This window comes from Bombus pascuorum, chromosome 1, assembly GCF_905332965.1.
Source record: "Bombus pascuorum chromosome 1, iyBomPasc1.1, whole genome shotgun sequence".
NCBI classification, from domain to species: domain Eukaryota; kingdom Metazoa; phylum Arthropoda; class Insecta; order Hymenoptera; family Apidae; genus Bombus; species Bombus pascuorum.
The window spans coordinates 15,205,690-15,230,416 of NC_083488.1; the positions used below are offsets into that span (position 1 = coordinate 15,205,690).

The 24,727-nt window shown below is 34.9% G+C and overlaps 1 protein-coding gene across 1 annotated transcript in view; it reads right to left on the bottom strand.

Moving 5' to 3' along the window:
- The window catches only part of LOC132906065 (fibrillin-1-like), a 78,850-nt gene that overhangs the window by 9,401 nt on the left and 44,722 nt on the right, over positions 1-24,727 (bottom strand). Inside the window, exons 17-19 of the mRNA XM_060957925.1 lie at positions 23,859-23,884; positions 19,956-20,030; positions 19,069-19,255 (exon numbers count right to left, since the gene is read on the bottom strand). Of these exons, the coding sequence (XP_060813908.1) occupies positions 19,069-19,255; positions 19,956-20,030; positions 23,859-23,884 (288 nt within the window). The remainder of the gene's footprint in view (positions 1-19,068; positions 19,256-19,955; positions 20,031-23,858; positions 23,885-24,727) is intronic.

Genomic DNA, 24,727 nt, shown 5'->3' on the forward strand with positions numbered 1-24,727 from the left:
TAAAATATATTACGACAATGTATGAAAGATACTTCGTTTTACAGCATTTTGCAAAATACAAATTTTTTTACCAAAAATATACACGTACGTATTTATGTTAACATAAGAGATAGAAATTCCTTGTCTTACAATCAGTACATGTAAATATATATATGTATATATTCTTAATATTATCTATTAATATTTCATGAACAACCACGAACTTACCATGCGACGAGATTATTGTCATAAATAACAGCCTAACTATCTGAATGACTTAATTAAAATGGTAACAGGTGCAAGAACCTTTCCACCATCCAATTCCTACATTTTAGTTTCACTTCATCTTCTCAAGCAGACATTTAAATTGTATGTTTATGATATTATGAAGAAGAATATTCAAAAGACAAATTAACTAAACTTTATTGCTAAAAGATATTAAATCTACTAAATTCAAATATGTAACTAAACAAACCATTTTTAAAGACTTACTTTTAGTCAAAACACGAATTGGATGAACACATAGACGATAAAATCATCCAAATCATCAAAATCAATGAAAACTGCATTAAATTATATCAAACTATATTATACCAAATTATATTACATTTCCAAAGGTTATAGAATCAGCCTGCTCTCAAATATAAAATCATCTTCTTCGCAAAAAGTTCTCAAGCCAAATATACAATAATTCCAATAATATTAACAAAATATATAATAATATAGACAGAGGGAACCAGAGAAGGAAACCATCAGAAAGCCTTCTTTTTAAGTCCAGACAAATTATTTTCCATCAATTCAGACTTCTTCTCTGCCATGTTCAACAGATCCTGTACTTGCTGCACCTCGACAGACGACAAAGTCGACTCTAGATCCGGCAAAATGGCGTCGGTAAGGCTTAAAGATGCCAATTCGCCTATATCGGTGTTGTCGCGATCGGATAGCACTCGTTTCAATTTTTTGATATACTTCTTCAATCCGACCTGCATCGCTATGCCGGCCTTGGAGTCACGACGAGGCAGTTTTAAGCCATCGGGACCACTTTCTTTCAATTCCGGCCGATTCACCTCGGTTCTTCCCGGCTTTTCATCCCTCGAAGGCTTCCTCTCGCCCATCGGGGACTTGCTCGACCTGATTTGCATCGATCGAGCGCCAATCACATTATCATGCAAACCGGTGTTCAGCCTCGAGCCCGTCGTTCTTTGTTGCGAGCTCTTCGACATGGAGGACAGCTTACCGGCATTCAAAAGGTTGCTTTTAGCAGTGCTCGTTGATCCGAAATTTCTGATCGCGCTGAAAGCTTTTCTTCTATTAACGTCGCTTGTCTTCTCCTCGTTCTTACTTCGAAACGAATCGATCGTGTTTTTCCTCCCGCACGCATTCAATTTCGCCGAACTCGAATCCACATTCGTTTGCTGATTCTCCTGATGTTTTTTGACGTCCCTTTTCAACATTCTAATATTCTCGTTTTCTTTGTTCGATACTTCCTTTTTTTTCTCGTTATTTTTAAACTTGCCTAAATCGTCGATGTTTCCACGAAGCACTTGCTGGAGAAACGTGTCAGTAGAAAGTTCCAATTTCGGTGGTTGTTTCGCCGATATAGGGCCGACAGTATGTGAGTCTTGTTTCCTGTCGCTCAAAACTTTCCCAAGTTTCTCCGGCTGGTCGTGTTTCGCCGACGACTTTCTCGAACACTCTTTAATGCTCTCGTCGTTCGTCGTCTTCTTCGACTTAGTCTGCGCTAACCTTGGCTCTCCGGGAGGCTGCTGCGTGATCTCCGCCGAAGAGTCGATCGTTTCGATCACCTGACCTCTTGGCGAGCTTCGCTCGGACAAATTCTTCGCTGGCGAACGCTGTTTATCAGCGGCGATCGTCGCTGGACAATTCTGATTCGAAACGTGGCCCAAAGAATCGTTTTCCCTACGAGACAAATCAATCGTGGAACTTGTGGGAAAATCTGCCCTTGGTAACTCTTCGGTTTCGCTTCTGATTACTTCCAACTTGCCGATTTGATTACTCAACTTAGTGTCGTCGAGCTTTGATTCGTTCTTATCAGATCTATCAAAATTTGTATTCAACGGAGGTAAATCCGTGGACATTTGATCCATATAGTCTAAACTCTGACGATCAGACTGTTTGTTGGTTTTCTGTTTACTCAGGAAGCTGGATTTCTTTGTCATCGAACTTCTCCGCGATGCTTCGAACATCTTCGATAACGTTTTGCCAGAGTTTCCGTATTTTTGGTTAAAGGATATCCGCGGGTTTCCTGTCAACCAAGGCAGAATTTGAGGTTTCTCCGAAGTACACCGCCTGGAGGCAACAGAAGAGTCGCGAGATCGTCCGGAATGGTCATCGCGAGCTTTGCTGGATTCGCTGCGGATGCTTTCCGTGTCGATGGAGCTGATCGTCATACAGTTCATCGATTCTCTTTCAACTCCATCGATGGATGACAGAGCTTGGCGTTTGTCTTCGCATTTCTGCGAGCCTGAGAGCGTGTCTCGTTTCGAGCTGACCGAATCCGTGCTCGAATTGTTCTTTGAGAATTTCGTCGCGTTCTTCTTGCCTGAAGATCGTTGTAACATGGATCTTCTCGACGTCGTTGAATCGGTTCCCGCGCTGGATGGTCTTGGTTTAAGAGGTCTTAAGTTTCTTTTCGTTATCGAGTCTATAATTTACGTGAAAAAGCGGCAGTTGCTTAACATATTTTTTTTAATTTTCATTTATATTTTTATGTGAATGATTATTTTTCTTTTTAGCATTTTTCGCCATTTTCTATGGGTTTTTAAAGAATTTGTTAGAATCGTTATTAGAGATTGATGTTATGCATTATTGAAGAAAATAGTACACCTGAATTTAGATGAAACATGAAGCAAATTGCAAGAGTTTAATTATTAAAAAAGCTTTTCTTACTACTGTTACAAAATATTTAAGACCTTTGATACTAACAAACTTTTAAATCTATACAATCAATTTGTAGAATTAAACGAGTTCCCCTGAATATAAAGCAAGAAACGGTAACAAAAAGGAATGAAGAACGATTCATTTCGCAGAAAAACTAAACTGGAATTAACGACAAGTTCTCCGACTATTTTATTTCGATAAAAGTGCAAACGGAACGTCAGTAAATACTCTAGCATTCTTTTTCATCCGATTTATCTCTTTTTATATTCTCACGAAAAGTATCCCAACAACATTACACAACGCAGTTTCTCGTACAACATACCTTGTCTCCTCTGCATCGAACCCACAACAGTATCATCATAAAACGAAATTCTGGGCGATCTTTCACCTTGACCAGCAGCATTAACCACATCCACATGTTTCGTTTCCGTTTCCCTCTCAACAGTTTCCGGCTTCTGCGTCCCCTTTATCAAAAAGTGATCCAACGGATGGAGATACTCTGTCTCCTTTTTGCTCATACCTTTCGTGGCATCGTAATATTCCTCGATAAAGTCAAACAGACTATGATGGTACCGATCGTTCAATCTGATAGCAACTGTCGAATCATTATTATTTAAATGAATAGAATTTAACACGACGTCACCAGGAGGCTGATAATCATCGTATTGTTTCCTCAAAGCAGCCTCTACCAGTTGGAAACGATATGCGTCGTAATCAAACGCAGATATGTCGACGATTGGTAATTCAGAATTTGTGGCGACGAACGATGAAGATTCTTTTAGAACCACGTCGTTCTGTTTCGTCGTTGATTCCGTTTTTCCTCGTGCTTCCTGCACATTTGCCCGAGTTTTAGCGTTCCAATATTCCGTCCTCACGTTGTCACCACTCGCTTGCAAAATGGGCGTCGAGATCGTCTTTCGAGCCGATTCCAAATGGAAATCCGCGCTCGAGCTCGAGGCTGAGTCGAACGTCGAGACTGGATAATGCGTCGTCACCACGCGATCTCGACTTTGTTCCACTTTGTGCACGTTACATTGCCGAGTCTGCCGAGTCTGCCAAGTCTTCGTGGTGAGTTTCATCGAGCTATCCTGCTGCCACACGGTGTAGGTATTGGATATTCAGACAGTGTGCGCAAACGAATGTACGACGAAGCAGGGATGCAAGAAACGAAAGCAGAGGATTTTTGATTGGATTACGTGTTAGGTCGCGTGTTGTGTGGTGTATACTGGTACAAGGAATTGCTATGGTATATCGTTTCACAGACAAGGTTAAGGGAAAAGGTGTTTGGGGATGATTCGTTTAGGGACCGTATTCGGAGATGCCTTCGTTCCTACGGTGGGTTCCTTGGAAATCTTTCGTCTTTGATGTAATTAGGAGCTATACGCTTCAAAAGTTGGCAAAACGTTGTTCTTTGTTTAATTTTGTTGCATTTCATACGTAAATCATTTATTTTTTGAATATCATGTTCTAATTGTTATGTAGCAAAAGAGTATAAAAGAATCAATTTGGAAAAATGCGTCTATACTATCTTTTTGATGGCCCTTGAATTTCTCATTTACAAAGAAAAATACGGAGATATTTCTTAAATGTATGATTACATTTTAAAACTACAAGTCCAATCTTTCACATCATAATTTAACTTCGTCAATCTCTACATTTTTTACCTCCATTTTTTATCATACATTTATCTTTACATTTGAAATTATTTTCTTACTTTTCTTTATAATTGGATCACCCTCGCAATTAAATTACTTTGTCAAACGCACTCACGCAAAGTACGTTCAATGGCAAATGGAAACAGTATGAAATTCCAAGGAAACACCGAACGCACGCAGGTACTGGATTGAATTCTGGCAAGCCTAACCAAAGTGCACGTACTAGAGAATGTTGAACGCGAAGGATGAGTGGTACAGCCAAGAGCACGGTCAGCGTCAAAGCGAAAATAGTCTCGACAACGAACGGTGGTATCGATTGCAAGGTTAGAACAAGCTTTCCGGGCGCCACAACGTTCAACATAACGGTGCCTTTCTTCGGTGCCTGCTCGATTTCCGGCAGCTGTGCTTCCTCGAGTCTCGTGCCTCATGTTAGAATCTCGATCAGATGGAAGCTCGACCGATCGATGTCGTTCGCAGCCCGCACACTGTCCTCGAAAACGCTTTCCATAATTGAACGATCGCCGATGTCCCGGATTCCGCTCGTCACTTTTTTTCTTCGTTTGTCTTTCGCCGCTAGAATATCCGAGTGATTGCGAGTGGCGCTCCATGATCGACAAAATTTTATGTATGTTTTCGTTGTTTAGTGGGGAGTAAAATTGGACGCAATTCGATTCATATAACAGGTAATGTATAAAAATAAGAAATAAAAGTTTATTTGGTGAATAAACATCCAGTCGAATAAGAACTTATCCGAATAAGAAATTTGTTCGTGTATGGGGTAATGGAGCCTATGGAAATTAGAAGTGCTAGTTTCTAATAGAAACTGATGTTTTAATGGAAGAAATTCTTTTCTGGTCTACCCGGACTTTAGAACGCTTTATTCTACATATAAATCCAGGAATAATCTGTGGAATATGTGGGATTTTTCCACGAAATATATTTTAAATGGAAATTTTATTCTCTCATGGAAATGACGAACATGATACTTAAATAATTGAACAATAATATTTTCAATGTATGTAAACGATACTCGATGCAAATTTCTCAAATAAACTTTAAAGATATTCTTATTTTCTGAATTTTCTAAGATATTCCACTGACTCGTTTTAAATCATCCAAACATATATATAGTTATATTTATACAATATCAATTGTCTAGATACTAAATTCCTCAATGTAAGATCACTTAATCCTTACATATTCCAGGAAGCGAAAATTTTATTTTCGCGAGGGAATATATCGGTGAGAACGTGTTGCTCGAAAAATAGGGTGATACGTGGAAGCAGATTCTGCTCGTCTCGATGGTTTGATTCGATATCGACCGGCTCGACTGCTGTTTCTTTTTCTTCGGATTTTAATATTGGCCACGTTTGTCGTTTCACGTCCTTTCGTGTTTACTGCCGCGGCGATATTCATGTTGTGGGACCCCGGGGAAAGATTGGAAAATACTTTCAGATCCTTTGTTTCAGTCGTACAAGCTACTGAGATAGTTTTACATGGTATCGCCTTTAATCTCTTCGAAGACGAACTTTTTAAAGTCGTGAGAAGATCATTTCATACCTTGTTTAATATTATTTTAAGTAATTTAAATCCTGAATAAGTTGCAGTCTTTTAATCTTCTCTTTTCTATAATGAAATATTGTACATATAAATATCACTACACAAGTATAGTATAAAGTATACGTTTTTGTTCAATTTGTACAAATATTAAAATAGCGCGTTACGTCTTTCTCTGTTTTCCATACGATAGGTCGTACAAAATAAAAGCGAGTATTTCAAATTAATTAATTAATTTTTTAAATCCATCGTCTTCCGACATAAGTAGATCTATAGGTCTTTTTGTGGAAAATACCGAGACAGATCGATTAGTCAATTACAAATTACATAACTCCCTTTAAGAAAACGTATGTCACCTTCTACATCACCTTCCACTAGGTTGTTCGAAAAGTTTCTTTTTTACAGACCCGTCTTTTACAACGATGCGTCTGCAACAAAATTGATCATACGTAATTCGATAGAATATTATAAAACGGAAAATCTTGTGCATCCATTATTTCCTTATAAAACGAAAGAAACTTTTCGGACGACCTAATACATTTCTACATATCTACGAAAAACTATACAAATTACACTGGGTCATGTTCCCCTCGAAACTATTTAATTCTTGTCTGAAATCTTTTTCATACTGCAGCTAGTTTGGCAGAAATTTGCATTTAGAGCTTAAATTTAGATATCTTATATAATAAATAGAAAAACGCGTTTTTCAATGCTAAAAGGTAATTGCAAATTATCCCATTTAAATCGAGTCTAAACAACGAAATGGCAAATTTCCTGGAGTGTAAAATAATTCGATAAACATCGAATGGTAATTAACGTCCGGCATAATGAAACTGCAATAAAATGAGCAGAGAAGAACAATAAAATAGTCGAATACCGTGGAAGCAATACAAGGTAGTGGAGATACGTTCCCTTTACCAGTTGTCTGTTATTGTTCAACGATTAAATGCTCAATTGTGATACGATAAGCGGCCTAAATGCTCCTTGGTAGTTTACTATTCACTTCCGTGGATCACTAAGGCAACCTTCGATGGAAAATAATAGACGCTCGTTGGCCGAACAATTTAAATTATTACCATTACGCGATGTATTTAAACGAAAATGCGCCGCCATCCACCACGGCCCGAGTTTAATTATTGAAATTCGCGCTTGACAAAATTTGATGAACAAAACGCAATTTGTACAAAACCGGTATAATGTTTTGCGTAAATGGCCGGCCATAACTGATTTAATGGCAACCAGCTTGAATTACTCCATTTACAATGTAATCGTTTTAAGTTTGAACAAGCGCGGGCGCAGCAACCGTGATCGAAATACTATCGATGCTTTCATAAATTTTCTCGGCCACATGGAAAATCCGTTTAATCCGTCATGATCGTTTCGTAAGCATAGATGATCGTTTCGTAAGCACAGGTGATCGTGGCACGGTCGCATATTCCTTTTCCGTTTGGAATATTCATAAATTTTCTTATTATACGTGGGTATACGCTCTTTGTATGCAGAACGTGTCATATACGTCGCGTGATTTCGTGTTACGTTCTAAACTTAGCTAGCGATGGGAAATATTGACGAGATTTAAAAGGAGTCAGTGAACACGAATTTTCAACGTTTTCTGATTTTCGGATAAGATGCTTTCTATTGAAAGAAAGCGATGTTTGATTAATACTATTGATTTTGATTATCGGTGCAATCATTCTCGTCGTTACTATACCGTGGATATCTACGCAACTTTACCTGCAATTATCTTTTATGAGGTAATTAAAAGTAATGAAAGGAATTTCCATTATGAATTAACGAACACACACATTTTCCTGTTAGTAACATTTGTATAAATGATATGCAGGTTCGCTCGATTTCAACGAGACTCTGTTATATCGAAGTGTAACACGTAATCTACAACTGGCGACCAACGACTCCCAATAGAGTGATTTACCTACCTCAACCGCTTTAAATTGCTTGTAAACTGCGTGTTGTATGAAAAAACATTTCAAATAAAAAGTGTATGATATCAAGGGATGCGTAAAGTATGGTAACTAGATTTTTACTACTTTGCACATGTAAGGGTTACTCTGAATTTTTCAAGTCGAATATGCAACGTTTCACGCTGCAATTCAAAAGAATAATGAACGCTGACAATGAGAAAACATATTTTATAACAGCGATTCAAAGTGTAACAAAGATTGAAGAATTAGTAAGAAGAAAAGTAAAGAATAAATATACCATGAGTCATTTACTAATTATATTATATTAATTATGTCGAAAATATATTATATTATAGATTCACATTCAGAAAAATGATCTCAAATTATATAAGAATTATTTTAACCCTTCTGTTCAAAAAATTATTTGAACCACACCAATTTATTATTTTAATTAATTATATAAAATTCTTACTTCTTTTGAATTTGTTCCACGTTCGTACGAATAGTCTTGTCCAATACGATACGAATATTTTCAATTATAAAGCTACAATACCGAGTCGGTCAAATTATAAGTCCCATTGTGTCAGCACGATCGATCGTACAGTTCAATCCGTCTTTCTGAATTCTCAGAAAAGTGAAACGATTCGGGCATAATACGATAAAGCAGTCAGTCAATAAGACAAAAAATGAAAAAGAGAGAAATATCATGGAACGATGTATATACACGCGTTGTTCGTAGTTGTGTTACGATAGACGGCACCGGACTACGGTGAAATTGCTTTCTGAAGAAGTTCACGAAACGACCGGAGCTCGGATAGTTAAGCGCAGAATCTGTAAACTTTTCACGGCTGATTACTCCGATGTTGCCAAGCCATTGAAGTAATGAAGTTTAAATCCCTGATAACGCTGAAACTCGCCGGGGATTGATACGGCCTTTCATCCCTCGCAACACGTCCTTTATTTCATTCTATTTTCTCCCTATTTGCGTTTTTCCCCTTTCTCTTCGTTTCTTTTCTTCTTCCCTTTAGCTCCCATTTTAATTATTATTTTAATTAGTCTTTAGTGCCAGTGTCAATTACAAAGTTATTAGTAGATTGCGGATATTTATGCACTTAAGGGAAATTTTAAAATGTAAAAATGTATAGAGAGACGGGAATGCGCAGAGACATAGTCGTGGACAAAGATAAGCAAATAGTTCGATATAAGCAAAGTAAATATCAATGAAGTTTAATCGAACCGGAACTACTTTTATATACTTAAGTTTTATTTATCGATATGCAATCGAAATTGATATTTACATCTTTGTGCAAATAATATGTATTTAACGAAACTTCATTGATATCTGTTTCCACTAGTTGTCTATTTACTTTCGTCCCCGATTATATGTAAAATATCTAAAGTACAGTACTCATTATAATATTTAACAAATAAGTAAGAAATTCTAACAAAATCCTATTCTTTTAATTGTGTTCATAAAAACATGAATTTGCATAAATATGTGCAATCTAGACTGATTATTAGCGATGGTTTGAGAGAATATGTACTGACTCACGATATATCTCTATGATCGATATATTGTAGACGAGGCGAATCAATATATTTACAGTGACGAATTTGTCTAACGGATAGAGGAGAGAAAAAAAGTTGTTGTAATATGCGTCGGGACGGGTAAAATGTTTAGATTGTGCCATGATCGATGTTTGCACAACGATGAAACTCGATTTCGCGTGACTTGGCTACGCAATAAATGGAATGGATAGATTTGATTTATTGGTATGAATTTTAATTTTTCGAAGGAAATGTAAATATATTTTAGGATTTATTGGTTAGGGTTTATTTAGTATTTTATTGGTTTTTATATAGTCTCAATTTTTATCTAGATAATAAGGAAAATTATAATTATAATTAGATTGTGTGTAAATTATAATTATAGCTAAATATTCGCGAGAAATTAAAATGTGTAAAAATGTACAGAAAGCATGTAATATGCAGAGATATGTAAAATCTCTTTACTTGTAATCTAGTTTTTATAATTAAATCGTTCAGAAGATACATTCTATTCCCGAATGATTCCCGTTAAAAGCTATCATAATTGTCTATTTTAATTATTAACACATGCGTATCATAACATCATACAATAAAACGAATACCTGTTAATCGAAAAATATCTTGTTTGCACAATTTTCATGACAAGCGTCACTGAATTCCAAAAGATTGATCTATCAAACTGGCATATTAGTAGGGTGTCAAAACACTAACAAATGTAAGTGGGGTTGATAGCTCGGGTTAAATGAAGTATAAATCTATTTAACAGAGAACAATTTATCACAACTTATTTTCGATCTTGTTGCCACAACTCGACATGTGTATCGTTTGATTTGCCGAAACGATTGACACAGCTGTATGAAACGTTTATTGAACTCGGTCTGCAGAATAAAATCGTCGTATAATCTTTCGAATCATGTACGACTCTCGCGTATCACGTAAATGGCAAAGACGTCGCGGATCGACGTTAATTTAGCAGTTTCATTAAAAGAGACGGTGCCGTCCGAACGACCGTCGACTCTGCATAAACTCGGACGAAATAGTCCCGTAACGAGGTTAAGGATTATCCAAGCGACGTCGCCTGTTTCTCGTTTATTCGTCGTTCATTTTGCTTGCCCAGCCTCGACGATTTCGCGGAATACACGTTGGTCGCGTTCTTCGTGAGAGCGGAAATAAAATTTCGGGGGTTTTAATTACCGGTCGACCCAGCCATTCCTCGCCACGTCTCCTTCCAAGATCGTGTTCGCTTGTTTTTATGTTCTCTTCCTAACTTAACCCCTGCTTGCCAATATTTGTAACGAAATTGACGAGTTGAAAATGGGAAAACCGTAGAGAACCGTATATTGAGGGTTGTGAGCTTTTTTTATTTTTGTGATTTGTTAATCTGTAATTCTGTTAATTCAAGAATAGTATTAAACATTAAAATATATTTGAGGACTTCCGAAAATATTAATACATTTAAATGAGGAAAGTGCAATATCTCAAGAGAGATTGATGTTGTCGAGTATGTTTATGCAAAAGTTGTTTGGTATATAGAGGGATGTTATTTAATACAAGTAATTTTTCTATAAACGTAGTAGCGAGGAAAATATGAAATTCAAGTTATTTTTGAAAATATATCCTTATATTCATGATATGCTAGCATTTGTTGAAATAAATACAACGACCTACCACTAGGTATAGAACTTTTTTCCTTTTGATAATCTGTCAATGTATTATATAGATTTATCTACTTAAAAATGACAAAAATCATCAACTTTTGCCATGTAGATAACGAAATGCCAAATTTGACGACATTATTAAAAGCAGTAATTGAAAAGAAAAAACAGGAATTCATAAATAGGTGCCGTCTTTTAATGGTACAATGTTATCTTTCACAGTAATATTGTTCAGTAGAAATCATTTTGTAAAGAAACGAAATTCTATTCAAATATGGTTAAAAAAAGGTCCTAGAAAAATTTATTTCAACTTTTACATGTACTGGAAGATAAATATATGATCGTAAATGCCAACCATTCTATGGTTGAAAAAGATGAAAGCATAATGTACAAAGAAATAAATGTAATCGACCTGATGTATTTTTTATCTATCATTCATTTTCTCTCTAAACTTTTAAAGCTGATAAATGCAGAAAGTCCATAGTTTAAGTGATCACTTTTGACACTTTTGAAAAAAATTTAAGAAATACGAAGAATAACAACTAGACTGCAATTTTTGTGCAAATTTATACTTTTATGAATACAAGTAAAAGACTAGAATCTACATAAAGATTTGTTTCATCTGCTGAAAATTATGACGGTTGCTATACTTTGTATGTTTCATGTATATTCGCATATTATATACGTCTGTATATGCATTTTTGTATTTTTAAACGTTGCATGAACGTATAAAAATCCGCAGACTAATAATCACATTTAAAATATTATACTGATGGCTGGAAACTTAAAGGCAACGCCGGTGAACAAATACAATAAATAAATATAAGTTGAAGTTCCCCAACTCGATAAATCCTTTCAAGGGGGTCGAATCAAGGACTATGAACGCTTAGCGAAGCTTTAAATGAATCGCATTCCTTCAATTCGTCTACTGTTTCGTTGCTCATTGCCATTCACGAGCAATTTAAACAATTTAAATAATTCAAGTTGCCGGCGTTATTCAAATAAAATTAAATAATGGATGGAATTAAGTTTTACTGTCGCGTACCACCAGGGAAATTCCCAGCTCTAAGCGAACGGCCTGATTTCAAGAATCTCCCGTTAGAACCTCATCTACCATCGAGTTCGTCATTTTTGGATCGAAAATTTCCACTGGGATTGAAAAAGAAACTCAGCTTTCATTGCTAACATACTAAGGTAAATCAAAGAAAGAAACGTTTATCCTTATTTGAAATACAAATGTAATATAATATATTCTTTCAAAATTTCACGAAAATCAGAAACATTCCGATATTTATTATTTTATATTATACTTTTTTATATTTTTACTCGAATTTATTTATTTCGTTATTTATGAAAATGGAATGTTTATGGAGAAAACGTGTTGTGTATGTGGCAAAGTTTCCTTTCGTCCTTCCAAAATTTCATTCTTTGTTTCTCTAAAATTCTAACATACAACCTGTCAGAATTCCGTTTCACAGTCCTTCGAAATTCCATTTCAGCTACCTTCAAAATTTCATCCTACTAGTCCTCTCAATCCTTCTCCATACGTGCTGTATCGCTACTGGATTTCTACGAAATACTATTTCAACAGTCTGTCCTCTTACGGATTTCCGAAGTCCATTTGGTGTTTAGCGTTATTCCTATCCAAATATATTCTATCACACGATTTTATTAGTTTTTATCTTATTATTAAATTGCAATGGAAAGAAGCTTTTTTTTATTTCGAAGTAATGGGTACCAATCGATAAAATTGGTAACGTTTAAGCCATTTAATTTCATACATCTCTATTCTCTTTCGTTAATAAAATGGATTGTAGAATTTTTATTCATAACGATATTCATCCAATTTACCCATCCTCAGGCACATATTATATATAATATATTCTGACAAAGTAAATACAGTCTTAAATAACCCTTAAGCATAAAATGAGAAATCGCAACATGGAAGCTATTTATTCTTCATTTCTGGCCATTCTCTTCCAGTTCAACTAAGATTGTATTTCCTAATTACCTACTACAGAATAATATGATAGATATACTCAACAATATATGCTCTTTAAATAATTTTGAAGGACAAAAAAAAAAAAAAAGAAAAACAAAAATCTAAGAACCGTTTAAGCTACTTATGTTCATTTCTCATTATTCTTTGCCGCTTTCTTAAACATGATACATTTACTATTTTTATTTACAATCATTACTCACTTTTATATTAATACAATATAATATAATACAAAGTAATACAATATATACATATGTTATAACAGTAAAAGTTATATGTATATATTAAATAACAAAACATGAAAAAGAAACAATAAACACAAAACAACAGAAAAATACAAGAAGTACAAAAGCACGAAATCGCAACACAAAAGCCATTTAACTTTCACTCCAGCTATTCTCTTCTACTTCACCTAAAACGGTATCTGCTAATTATCTAACAAACCCATTGAGAACCTCGTATCAAACATCTGAAACGGCACGAACTACCCCATATCCCTTCAAACGAAGAATCCGCTAAACGCTTGCTGCTAATTCGTCAACCATGAAACTACATCCGATTTCGCTTCGTATTTGCTCGCCCGTGGGCTACTTGCGATGTGTCGTGTTTCCGCTAGCAATTTCGGCGAAACCTCCGCGGGACCAATTTAACACCGCCCTGTGTGCCCGAGTGCGCTCGTTAATTCGTAATTACCGTACGAATTACAGTCACTTGGGACGCCATCGCGACGCCAGACGGAAGTTGCGAAGCGAGGGCAGACAAGAGGGTGAGATAAGAGATAGGTAACGTCGATTTTCGCGGCCATGCCTTTTTATCGAAATTTAATCTGTATACCGCGATGGGAACGACACCAGGTCGATCGCGTATGATTGTATATTCATGTAGGGTTGGGTGAAAAACACGCCTACGGGGGCAGCGGTAACGAGAAACGCGATGTAATCTGTCGCTTCGAGGCGAAGTCGACGCGACCACGCCGCGATGTGCCGTGAAAAATTATGGGAGTCGGGGTATTCGGTTGACGTGACTGAAAAATCTCGAGTATATCAAGGGGGGCTTGCATACGTTTCTTTGAATTGTGAGTGAAATTTTACGACGGAACGTTGTAATCGTTAGAGTTATTGTTATTTCTTCTTTTAATCAATTAATTATAGTCGCATCGAGTACGATAATTGGTGATTGAATGATTTAGTTGGAAGTATACGTATGACGTGTTGGATTTGTAATTGTTTGGGAAAGATTGATTTGTTTGAAATATTTTAGCAGTTGTAATGTTTAATTAATATTCTTTAAGAAAGTTTAGGGTAGTGCGGTGGTTGAATTTTTCAATAAATTCCAAGATCCGACTTCAATACCCAAAATTCAAAAAGTCGTGTCACCTAGAGCTGGGTTCTTCTTACGTAGGTTCTTCACTCCTAGAGAATCTTTGTTTCTTGATCGAGGATCGTGGAACGTGCGCGAATCGGCGAAAAATCAGCGTTGAAAAGGGTGGCAAAGCGGAAATGGGACCACGAAAGTGGCCACGATACGCGCGAAACCATCGGCGCGGGCTCGCGCGTATCGTAGCAGCCAAGTGCAGTCAGCGAACCACTCGATGCACAATGGCTTCGCACTCTTTCATTTCGCAGCCGGCTACCCGTGCTTTGTATATATACATATACACGTATACGTGCGAGTGTTGTTCAACATTTTCCGTCAGATTTTCGCGTGGAAAATAGAATGTTACCGCGGAGGGGTAAAGGGGTAGATCGTTCGCGGAAAGCACTGCGTTTCTATTGCCAAATAGACATCGTTGCGATGCATTTTTTTCTGTTGCCTTTGAAGAAACACAAACGTTCTCTTGTGCTTTTATGTCGAGAATTAAGATCATTTGGATGGATGTTCGTGATTCCAATGTGGATTTTGGGTATGATAATAGACGAGGAACAGCGTTTTGAATAGTTCCAAATGCTTTAACGTTAGAACTACTGACGATTGAAGTTTCAGGTACCAAGAAAATCAAAGTGAAAGGCAAATTAGTCCCATAAACATTCGGATAGTAACAAAATTTTACTTGTGAAACGTTATTTGTTGTAATCTTTTCATCACGGAAGAGTAAAAGAGATTTGATTGCTTTTGAGGAAACGCATTTTGCGTTTATTTAAAATGTTCATAAGTGGAAGATTAAAAAATACTTGTTATAAAATTACAAAGTTCTGGCTTGTTTATATAAAGCGTATTCATCATATCAAATACTATAAAAATATTACACTATTAATACTAATAAATTAAACTATTATTTACAGTATTAGTTCAACAGCAATCATATCTTCTTCAATAGATAAATTGTCATAAAATATCTATTAAATATTGCTTTCAATACATCAAACGAAGTCCATTAAAATTAAACTTCTCATTATTTATCTTTGGAAACGATTGTTCAGAGCAAGGTAAGAAAAATTATGAAAACAAGTTGAAAACACAGGCTAAAAAGAAGAAAGAGATCGCTTTAGCTAGAACAGAGAAATCTCGCGAGGGAGAATTATTTTTTAATTCCGCCTGAGAGTATCGTGATACTAAATAAAAGAACGGCTTGTCTGCGGCCGAGCGGGAAACATTTTCCCGGAAATTGTGCCGTAAGTAAAAATCAAGACCATGAAATAACGCAGCGATAAGTCAAAGTAATCTGGAAATGGAAATCAGTCGTAAATCAATTTTTACTGAAACAGTTCTATGATCTTGCGAATCATACAGATTCGTACTATTATTTCACCTAAATATTGTAAAATTATTTTGCTGAACTGAGAAATACATTATACAATAACTAAATATGTATATAATAATATATATAATATTCCAACATTTTTAGTTAATTTTTAATTTCACTGATCAATGTAAAAGCTTCTTTATTTATCGACACAGCTTTAATTTTCTTCTGCGTTTGATAGCTTCGGAATTCAATTAAGACTTTAAATTACAATTAAGTATACTCCTTTAATTACTACAGACTTAGACAAATAAAATAACCTAAACAACTAAAAGTAGGTAAAACAAGTAAACAAAAGCATTCTAATAAATAAGACATATCCATGAACAGATAAAGAATGCTTCAAAAATATCTACGAAAAATAATTCCAGGAAGCTGAGAAAGAAATATCGCGACATGGAATACACGAGAAAGCGGGGGAATCGATAGGGACAGGGGAAACACTTGCCGGAGATGGATGATTTTTCGAAGATCGTGGATAGAAAGGAAGTCCCAAGAGCTCGCTGCAACTATCTGCATTTTCAGCCTCGAACTGGGCTAAGATGGTGGGGTGAGTGGAAGAAGTGGAATGAGAGAAAGGTCGAAGCTGGACAGAACCGATGATTTCCTGAAAATTCTTTAAAAACAGAGGAAAGTAATTTCTTCTCAAGTTGCTTTAATCTCAACGAAATCAGAATTGGAACTGTATTAAATGCAGTGATAATGAAGAAAGAGGAAAAGAAGAGAGGCAAGAAAAGAAGGAAGAACCGGTAGGGTGCGAAATATTTGAACTGAAAAAATGTCGAAATTGTTGGCGCATCGAATCCCCGCGATACAGTGAGAGATACTGGATTTAAAATTCTAATGAGACTATTACTTTGTGTCCTGTATTCCCCTGGGAACATGTTTTCAACTAAAAACGGGTTATATCGTTGTATCTGTATAAGTACTATGTGAAAACTTGTTTTATATTCAGATAGACTTTTATGAACGTTTAGTTCTTATAACGATACTATGAACGAATTCTGATGGTAGCAACAAGTCGATATAACAAAAGTTTGTGAAATCATAAGAGAAAAGGTAATTATTTAACGAAAAGTTAAAACGTAAGCGATTATTTGTTGAATTAAACCATCTAACTGTTTCGAATTTTATGCTAAAACTTTCATAGAAATGTTAATTATATTTTTGTTAGTTGAAACTAAAATAAAATAAAAATTCGAAGACCAGACTAGGATAGATGTTATAAGAAGCTTGGAATTTTTAAAATGTTTATGAGAAGATCAAATGTGACAAATAAGACTTAAACATAGTATGTATATACATATACAATTTTCAATGTTATTTATGTTGTCCAAATCCATATCATACTTTTACATAATACAATACGTTCCAAATTATATTCCTTTATTTTAATTTTAACTGATTAACTCCTAATAAGTTTTTGAATTTCCTCATTCGAACGCTGTTAAAATAAATTTTAAGTTTCAACAAAATTTATCGTCTCAGATTTGATTTGATATTTAATTTTTTCTTTTATTATTATTTATTATTATTTATTATTTATAATATTATTTATTATTTGGAAACTCTTTATTATTTATATGTTTTATTATTTTGTTATTAATCTCTGATAAAATTAATCTCTGTGCAATATTATTTTCTGAACATTTATTTTAACATCTTAGCCTGTGTTTCTTTTCGGTAGATGTAAAAAACGTGACATTTTTCCTACGTAAACTACAATTGGTCTCATAGGGCCAGTTAGTAGCAGTTACCACTTTGTTGTGTACAAGTCGCAAATGATACTAATTTTTCCGCGATCGTGCATAGGACGACCGCAAATGGGGTCGTTACACCCCCTACTTTGTTTTAGCCAGCGCATTGAAATATTTCTGCGACAATAGTTAGAAAAAGTCCCTTTAAAAGTTAATTCCCGTTTTTTCCTCGTGGACTATTTCCCGTAAAAAATGCAATCAAAAAAATGTTTAAATCAGTCGATCGAGTGGATTTTTTGGCATTTTCCCAGTGAAGCACGACATTTGTGAGAAAACATTACACACATCCATCCATTTAACTGGATGCAATGGATTAGTTCGTTTTCCGCGAAATATTCGTACGTGGAACGAAGTTAATGTTTGCAATACAGTTTCAACAGAATTCTCTGGAACTTGAATAAAATGGAAATACTGACCGCGATTACGAAGATTGTTCGCAGGTATTATACTGTTCTATTCCAAATTTATGAACGAGTTGATGAATAGGTGTAAAAGGTAGAATGATAGAATCAAGTATTATATCGTTTTGGAATTTTGTGTGACTTCGTACATTTGTAAGTTAATTATTCTTGCCCGGTATGTTGACAAAGCCATTCTGTAGAAAGCTTCATTACATAGCATTAAGTTGTCTAAAGTAATAAAAGGAAGTTTTAATGTAGGTGTGTATTTAACTTAATATCTTCTAGAAATAGAACAAGGTGTATAAGCTCTAATCATTTTCTTGAGAATTAAATCACGATGTTGCTATATATATTACAGTAAATTTATGTAAGATTCTTACGATTATTAATTTCTGCTTAAGACAATGAAACGTGTCAAGAGCATTTGTATTTAAAAATATGCAATATTTATTTCATAAAACGTTGGTACAATGACCAATTATATAATTAAGTCTTATGACACGTATATAATTAGGCCTTATAATCACGTTCGATTCCATTGAAAAAATCTGAGATGAAATAGGTGGAAAACTTCGAGAAGTTTGTGCGAAATCCGTATTTCGGTAATTATCAAAATCATGTAAAATTAACGCACTCAATGCGGCTTCGATACATCTCTGGAGGGCGAGCAAGCTCGATGTCGATGATGTCATATATTTTTTAAAAATATTTTTTATAAATATATTAAATGCAAGAAAAATTCTTTTTGTTCAATATTCTTCGTGGAAGAAAAAAATTGTAGAGATTCTCCCGCATTGAATGTAAATAATATGAATTTTAATATTGCAAACTTGGAAATCGCATGAAACTGTGTGCAATCGGAACCCAAAGATCTAATAGAGCAACAAAGGGAGAGTAATACTAGAAAGGACAGAAGTGTGTAGAAACGTGCAGAAACGTGCAGAAACTTACAGTCTCCGAGGGGATACGAGGCAGGTAGTTGGGCTTGACCTTGGTTCTCGTGAATGGGATGAACTTCGTGATAAGCCGCCCTCGCTTCCTGATAAGCGTCCTGTCTCTGTCCTCGATAGTTCTGAACAGCGTACGCCCCGGAGAAGATTCTTGTATACCTCAGATAGCATCCGCTCGGTATCTGCCACTGAAAATGCGACTCGTGATTTTCTTCTCCCTCTATTTTCTCCTTTGAGGCTCGTTCAGACATAGCCAGTAGCTTAGTCAAACGAGACAAGTAAGTAACTCACTACTAAAGGTTTAGAATTTAGGGCCTTTAAACATCATTTACATTAGGCAACTTTTGATTGAACGATTTAATCGATCGACTTTAAGTTGTTCGAATTCACTCGTGTAAACACAGTGTCAACCAAATTGAAACGACTTTTACTCTAGGGAGATGAGATGTTGGCATACTACCTGCAAGTTGAAACGACACTGGGGAAAGAGGAATCGTTCGCTCGTATTAATCGACGGACAAAACAGTGACGCCCCTATTCAGACACATTGTTATTATTGGCTGGGTCGGACGATTTCCCTTTCCCCTGTGTCATTGCAGGTTGTGGGTAGTGTGCCAACATCTCATATCTTCATCGTAGTCGTCCAATCAGAAATAATTCATTCTTCTGGTTTTGATCGAGCGACCTGGTCATCTCAGCTATAGATGCCTAAAAACCATTTAGATATATCCAGCCGTTTATTTTTACCGATTTATCGAACATATCTGATCGCTATCTTAAAATTTTAGTACCAAGTTTCTTACTTGTCGTTTGACTAAACTGCTGGCCATGTTTGAACGGGCCTTTAGAGCGAAAATTATTCTAGAGGAAGAAATCGCGTACACTCACCCCATAAGCGGTGGATGGTATCGGCTGGGGTGGTCTTCCGGGACACATCAGCATCCTTCTTCTATAGTACCGTGGCTAAATAGCAAAACAAGTGTAAGCACCGGTTTCAGATTGGATTCTGCTGGTTGCACGGCGTTCAACCACTGCTTTGATTTAAACGCCCGCTATCTTAACACTCGGAGCTGGGCATCACTTTGATTTAGATCGAGAGCATCAGATAAGAACCCGCGAGAACAAATTGTCGACGTTTAATGGTGATGATGATGATCGAGTTCGAGGTTGAATAACGATTTGCTGTGAATTATAGCTGCGATTGCTGTCAAAATTTGATGGCCAAGGTGTATACAAGTTGGACAAGTTATATTTCTTCCTTCGTTTAAGATGAAAGGAAATGTTCGAGGAAGAAGATGAATAATCGAAGCAGGACTACATTTCCACGACCATACTTGTTTTATAAGTGCGATGATGCATTTCGCAGTTGTATTATTTTTTAAAATGGAAACTCACGTTCCTTTTTGCATAGATCGTATTGTCTTCTCAGCCTACGCAAAAGGTTATCAAAGTGAAATAATTGAATACTAATTGGTTTGAAAGATATTTGAATTTCGATTTTGTAGAACTCGTCGTATGAACGAAAAGGAGAACACATAACAATGCAACATAATTTATAAAATTATTAATCGGACCTGGTTTAAAATCTTTGAAGCAAGAGTGTTATTCTTGTGTACAAATTTAGTTGAAATAGACTTACACTTTAGCTAGAAGAATTTGATAGCTTCTTCGTATGATAGTAGATCATTGAATCACTTTTTGTATCAAAGGTTAGAATTGGTTCTCTGAATACTCTAAAATATATTTCTAAAATCTTGATAGAAATGAAAAATGTTTGATTATTAACTATAATCATTTCAATAATTACTCATCATCGATATTATACCATACTTGTCCAACAATTATTGGAACATTAATCAAAGTCTACGACAATTAGCAACGATTATATAATTTTGAAGCGTTATTAAATTAAATACAGGTTATTTGTCCCAACTTGTACGTAGCATTCGACCTAAATCACGTGAATAATATCCAGCTGCGAGTGTTACTGAAACGTGATCTCAATAATCAAGTGATCATTAATATTGGTTTAAAGTGGTCGTGCAACAGTAATTATATGTATGTAGCCTGAGGAGCAAGCACGTATTTAGAATTTAAGCATCATAATACGTTAATCGCATCTAGATTGGTTAAGCCAGCTAGTTTGAAAAAAGGAAAAACTATGTAAACCTAAATAAGAAAAATAAGAAAAAAAGAATTCAGTCAATGATCGATCTTAACATTAATTAACGCTATTCAGCATCGAACGTATTAATATGATTTACCAATTCGACGAGGGTCTAATTATGCCAATATCGGTACGGTTATTATGCATGCAGATGATCGAGAGTTTAATTAATAGGTATCCGAATAATCGACAGGTGAGTTAATTGATTTCTAGTTAACGGGGATGCTGCTGCATTAATAAAACCATCTCACCGATGTCGAACCATTAAATCACAAACCAGTTATCTGCTATCTTTTTAGCGTGGTACTATCAAATACTAGGTAGAAAATATTCAATTCCTTATTGAATTTTAAAGACAAAACAAAGTAGAAAGTAGGAGAGGAATATATACAAAAAATGAGCCACTTAAATATTTAAAATTATCATTTTGCAATAGACGAAGTACATAGGAATTTGTACGTATATACAAAGATTTAAAATAAAAACGAAGTAATTTGGGATAATACCGGAATATACAGGACCTTTATAATACCTTTATCATATCGCGTAAGACGTATATTAATTAATAAACTGCCAATTTTTGTACAAATTAATATTTTTAGAAATATATAAAATAGGAATATAAAAAATTAGGAATATAAAAAGCTAAAAACTCTGAGGAAAATCGTTTGACTTACCAAGAAAGCACTACGCTTGGGATGTTTTATATATTTTTGTATTGCGTGTATTTTGTGCAACGCTGCACTTTTAGATTTCCTATAAATTCATAAAAGTCCACAATCCACTATTAATTAATAATACCTTTTTTAAATGGACATAAATTGTACAAGATATTTTATGCAGGTATACATGCTGCAAAGATCACAAAAGCACGTAATCGATTATCCATAATATTAAATTATTATCCACTCGATACACATTTAATGGACCATATTTAACACTTATTATATGTTTATACATTATGTATAAGATGATTATTCATAATATATACCAATTTTGACTAAATATATATGTGTTTACAATGTGTAGCTTGTAACTTTCATATACATTTTCAAATTAGTTTCAAATTCTACCAATATTAATCACGATAGTATTATTTCATTATAATGTGAATGAAAATTTTAAACGTTTTACGTAACACACATAATGTTATCTGTTTTCTCATAATTTTATAAGTTTTCTCTGGTAAGTGTTCAAATACTTTCGTGAGTAACTTGATGTGAAAACGAAGACGACACGAAATTTGTCGGTTAGCGAATTTCCCTTACGTTTACAACCGCGTACAGCTATTTCCGTTATAAGAAGCTATCGCTTTTCTCGCATGAAAAACTCGTGGAACGACTATAAAGTTGTCTGTCAGCTCGGCCAGAAAATCCTCTCTCGTAAATCGCGTGATAAACTAAGTAAACGTAGGAAGCGTTTCGAAATTTTCTCGGGTAGAACACTTTCGAACATGCAACAGCATCCCGCGGCTTCTGGAATTTTTCTTCCATGGAAGAGAAAAGATAAGGGAGTGCACGAGATCACGCGATGGATACCGGATTTCCGGCGAGACTTGCCCGTATTCGTCACCGTCGAATTATGCAACGCCAACGAATTTATGTCTTCTCTCGCGAAGATTCGTGCATTCGTGCATCCACCTCGAGCATTTTTTTTCACGAATAAGTTTACGATTTTCCGGGAAAGTGGAACACGTAGTTACGTGCATTTTTTAGGCATTTTAAATCTAAAGCAGAAATTTGTTTTTTAGAGGGTTAGATAAAATTACCATGCAATGTTAATGTAGGTCAGAATATGCTTTATCTAGCGTTTGAAAGAATAAACAAAGAATAAACAAACATTTTAGCTTATAAATTAGAAAATTTTAGACAGCATTGCAAATTTACTAATTTTTCTAATGAAAGTGATTTCAAACTTGACCCATGTACTATGTACAGAGGGATTTTAAAAAAGCTGAATAATTTATAGGCGTTCAATACTTGTATAAATAAACCAGAAAAATTCAAACAATATAGGTTTGTGAATTAATCCCGAAATAAATACAGACAATCCATTTTATTTGTTAGAGTTGGCAGTACGTAAGTTACAACATCCTATGTCACGTTGCTGGTTTGTAGTTTTTTATTACTTAAAATGAGATAAAATAAAAACTTTTTTAGAATTATTTTTTTTCGGGATTAACGTTCACACCTATGTTCACTGAATTTGTTTATACTTGTATATATATATACAACCTTTTCGGTATCAAACTTTCAATAAATACACGTTTGTAACTTTATACTATTGACAGTTGCCAAGAATGAAAATAAACAAAATATTTCCAAAAAATAAATAATAAATAAAATCCAGCGATTCTCTAAGTTATTTTTCACAACTGTCGATAAAAAAATTAAATAATTGAATTAATTAATTATAATTGTAATGTTATCAAATAACGAGCGACAACATGCAGCAGTGAAACTTCCGGAGCTCTAAAGCTAAAGAAAATGAGGATTGTTGAAAATGCTACGAAATGAAAAAAATAAAGTTATATTTCTGATGAAAGAAGGGACTAGCCATTTCATCGTATCAGAAAACTATTCCACTTGTACGAAACCTTGGCAAACGATCCCTTTTTAGCTCACCTCGGAATCTCGACGATGCTCGGATTCTGAAAATGTACGGGACACCAGATAAGTTCGATTAATCGTCTTCTATCGTGCGCAATCGATGTTATCGACGATGAAATTTCCCCGAGCCTCCGACGAAAGTATAATTCTTTTTCTTATCATGGCGATTCCTCGATTAGGCGATTGGTCTACACGGAAATTTTATGAGAATCGCCTTCATTGAATCCATTAAACCGATATAATTAGGTGAAGTCGATTAAGATAGATCTTATCTGATAAATTGCGTGAAAAGAGGGCTTTGCCCAAGAAATGTATAATTTTTACAGGTATTTTTACGTTTCTAACAATTACTATTTCATGCCTGAAGTTACACCTTAGTGATCATTCTTTTGTTTCTGCTAATTATTATTTTATTACTAAAGTTACACTTTGGTACTTATGTTCTAACAGTCTTCATATTTTTTTTTAAAGCTAATGGAAAGATTATTCTGATTAGTACTTGCTGTAATTATTATCTTAAAAGATGATATAGATTTATAATTCATGGGAAATAAGTAATTTAAATGTATTGTCTTTTTCTTAAAAATGGTGTTCGGATCTACCTCAACTGAAATATTTTTTTTCCAGTTATTCACGTAAAATTTCCTTGGAAATTTCTCTTATAATTACTTTACATTAAATTCTGTTAGTCTTGGAATAAGAAATTCCATTTTTCATAAAAACTGTCAAAGGATTTATCAAATCTAAAATTCTAAAACGATCACTGCTTTAAAGAGATAATTAGGTTGCGGATATTTGTACAAATTCATATTTAAAAAAATGGAACCTGAATAGAAATTTATCGCAGCCAATAAATGTAATAACAATATATATATATGGTTTAT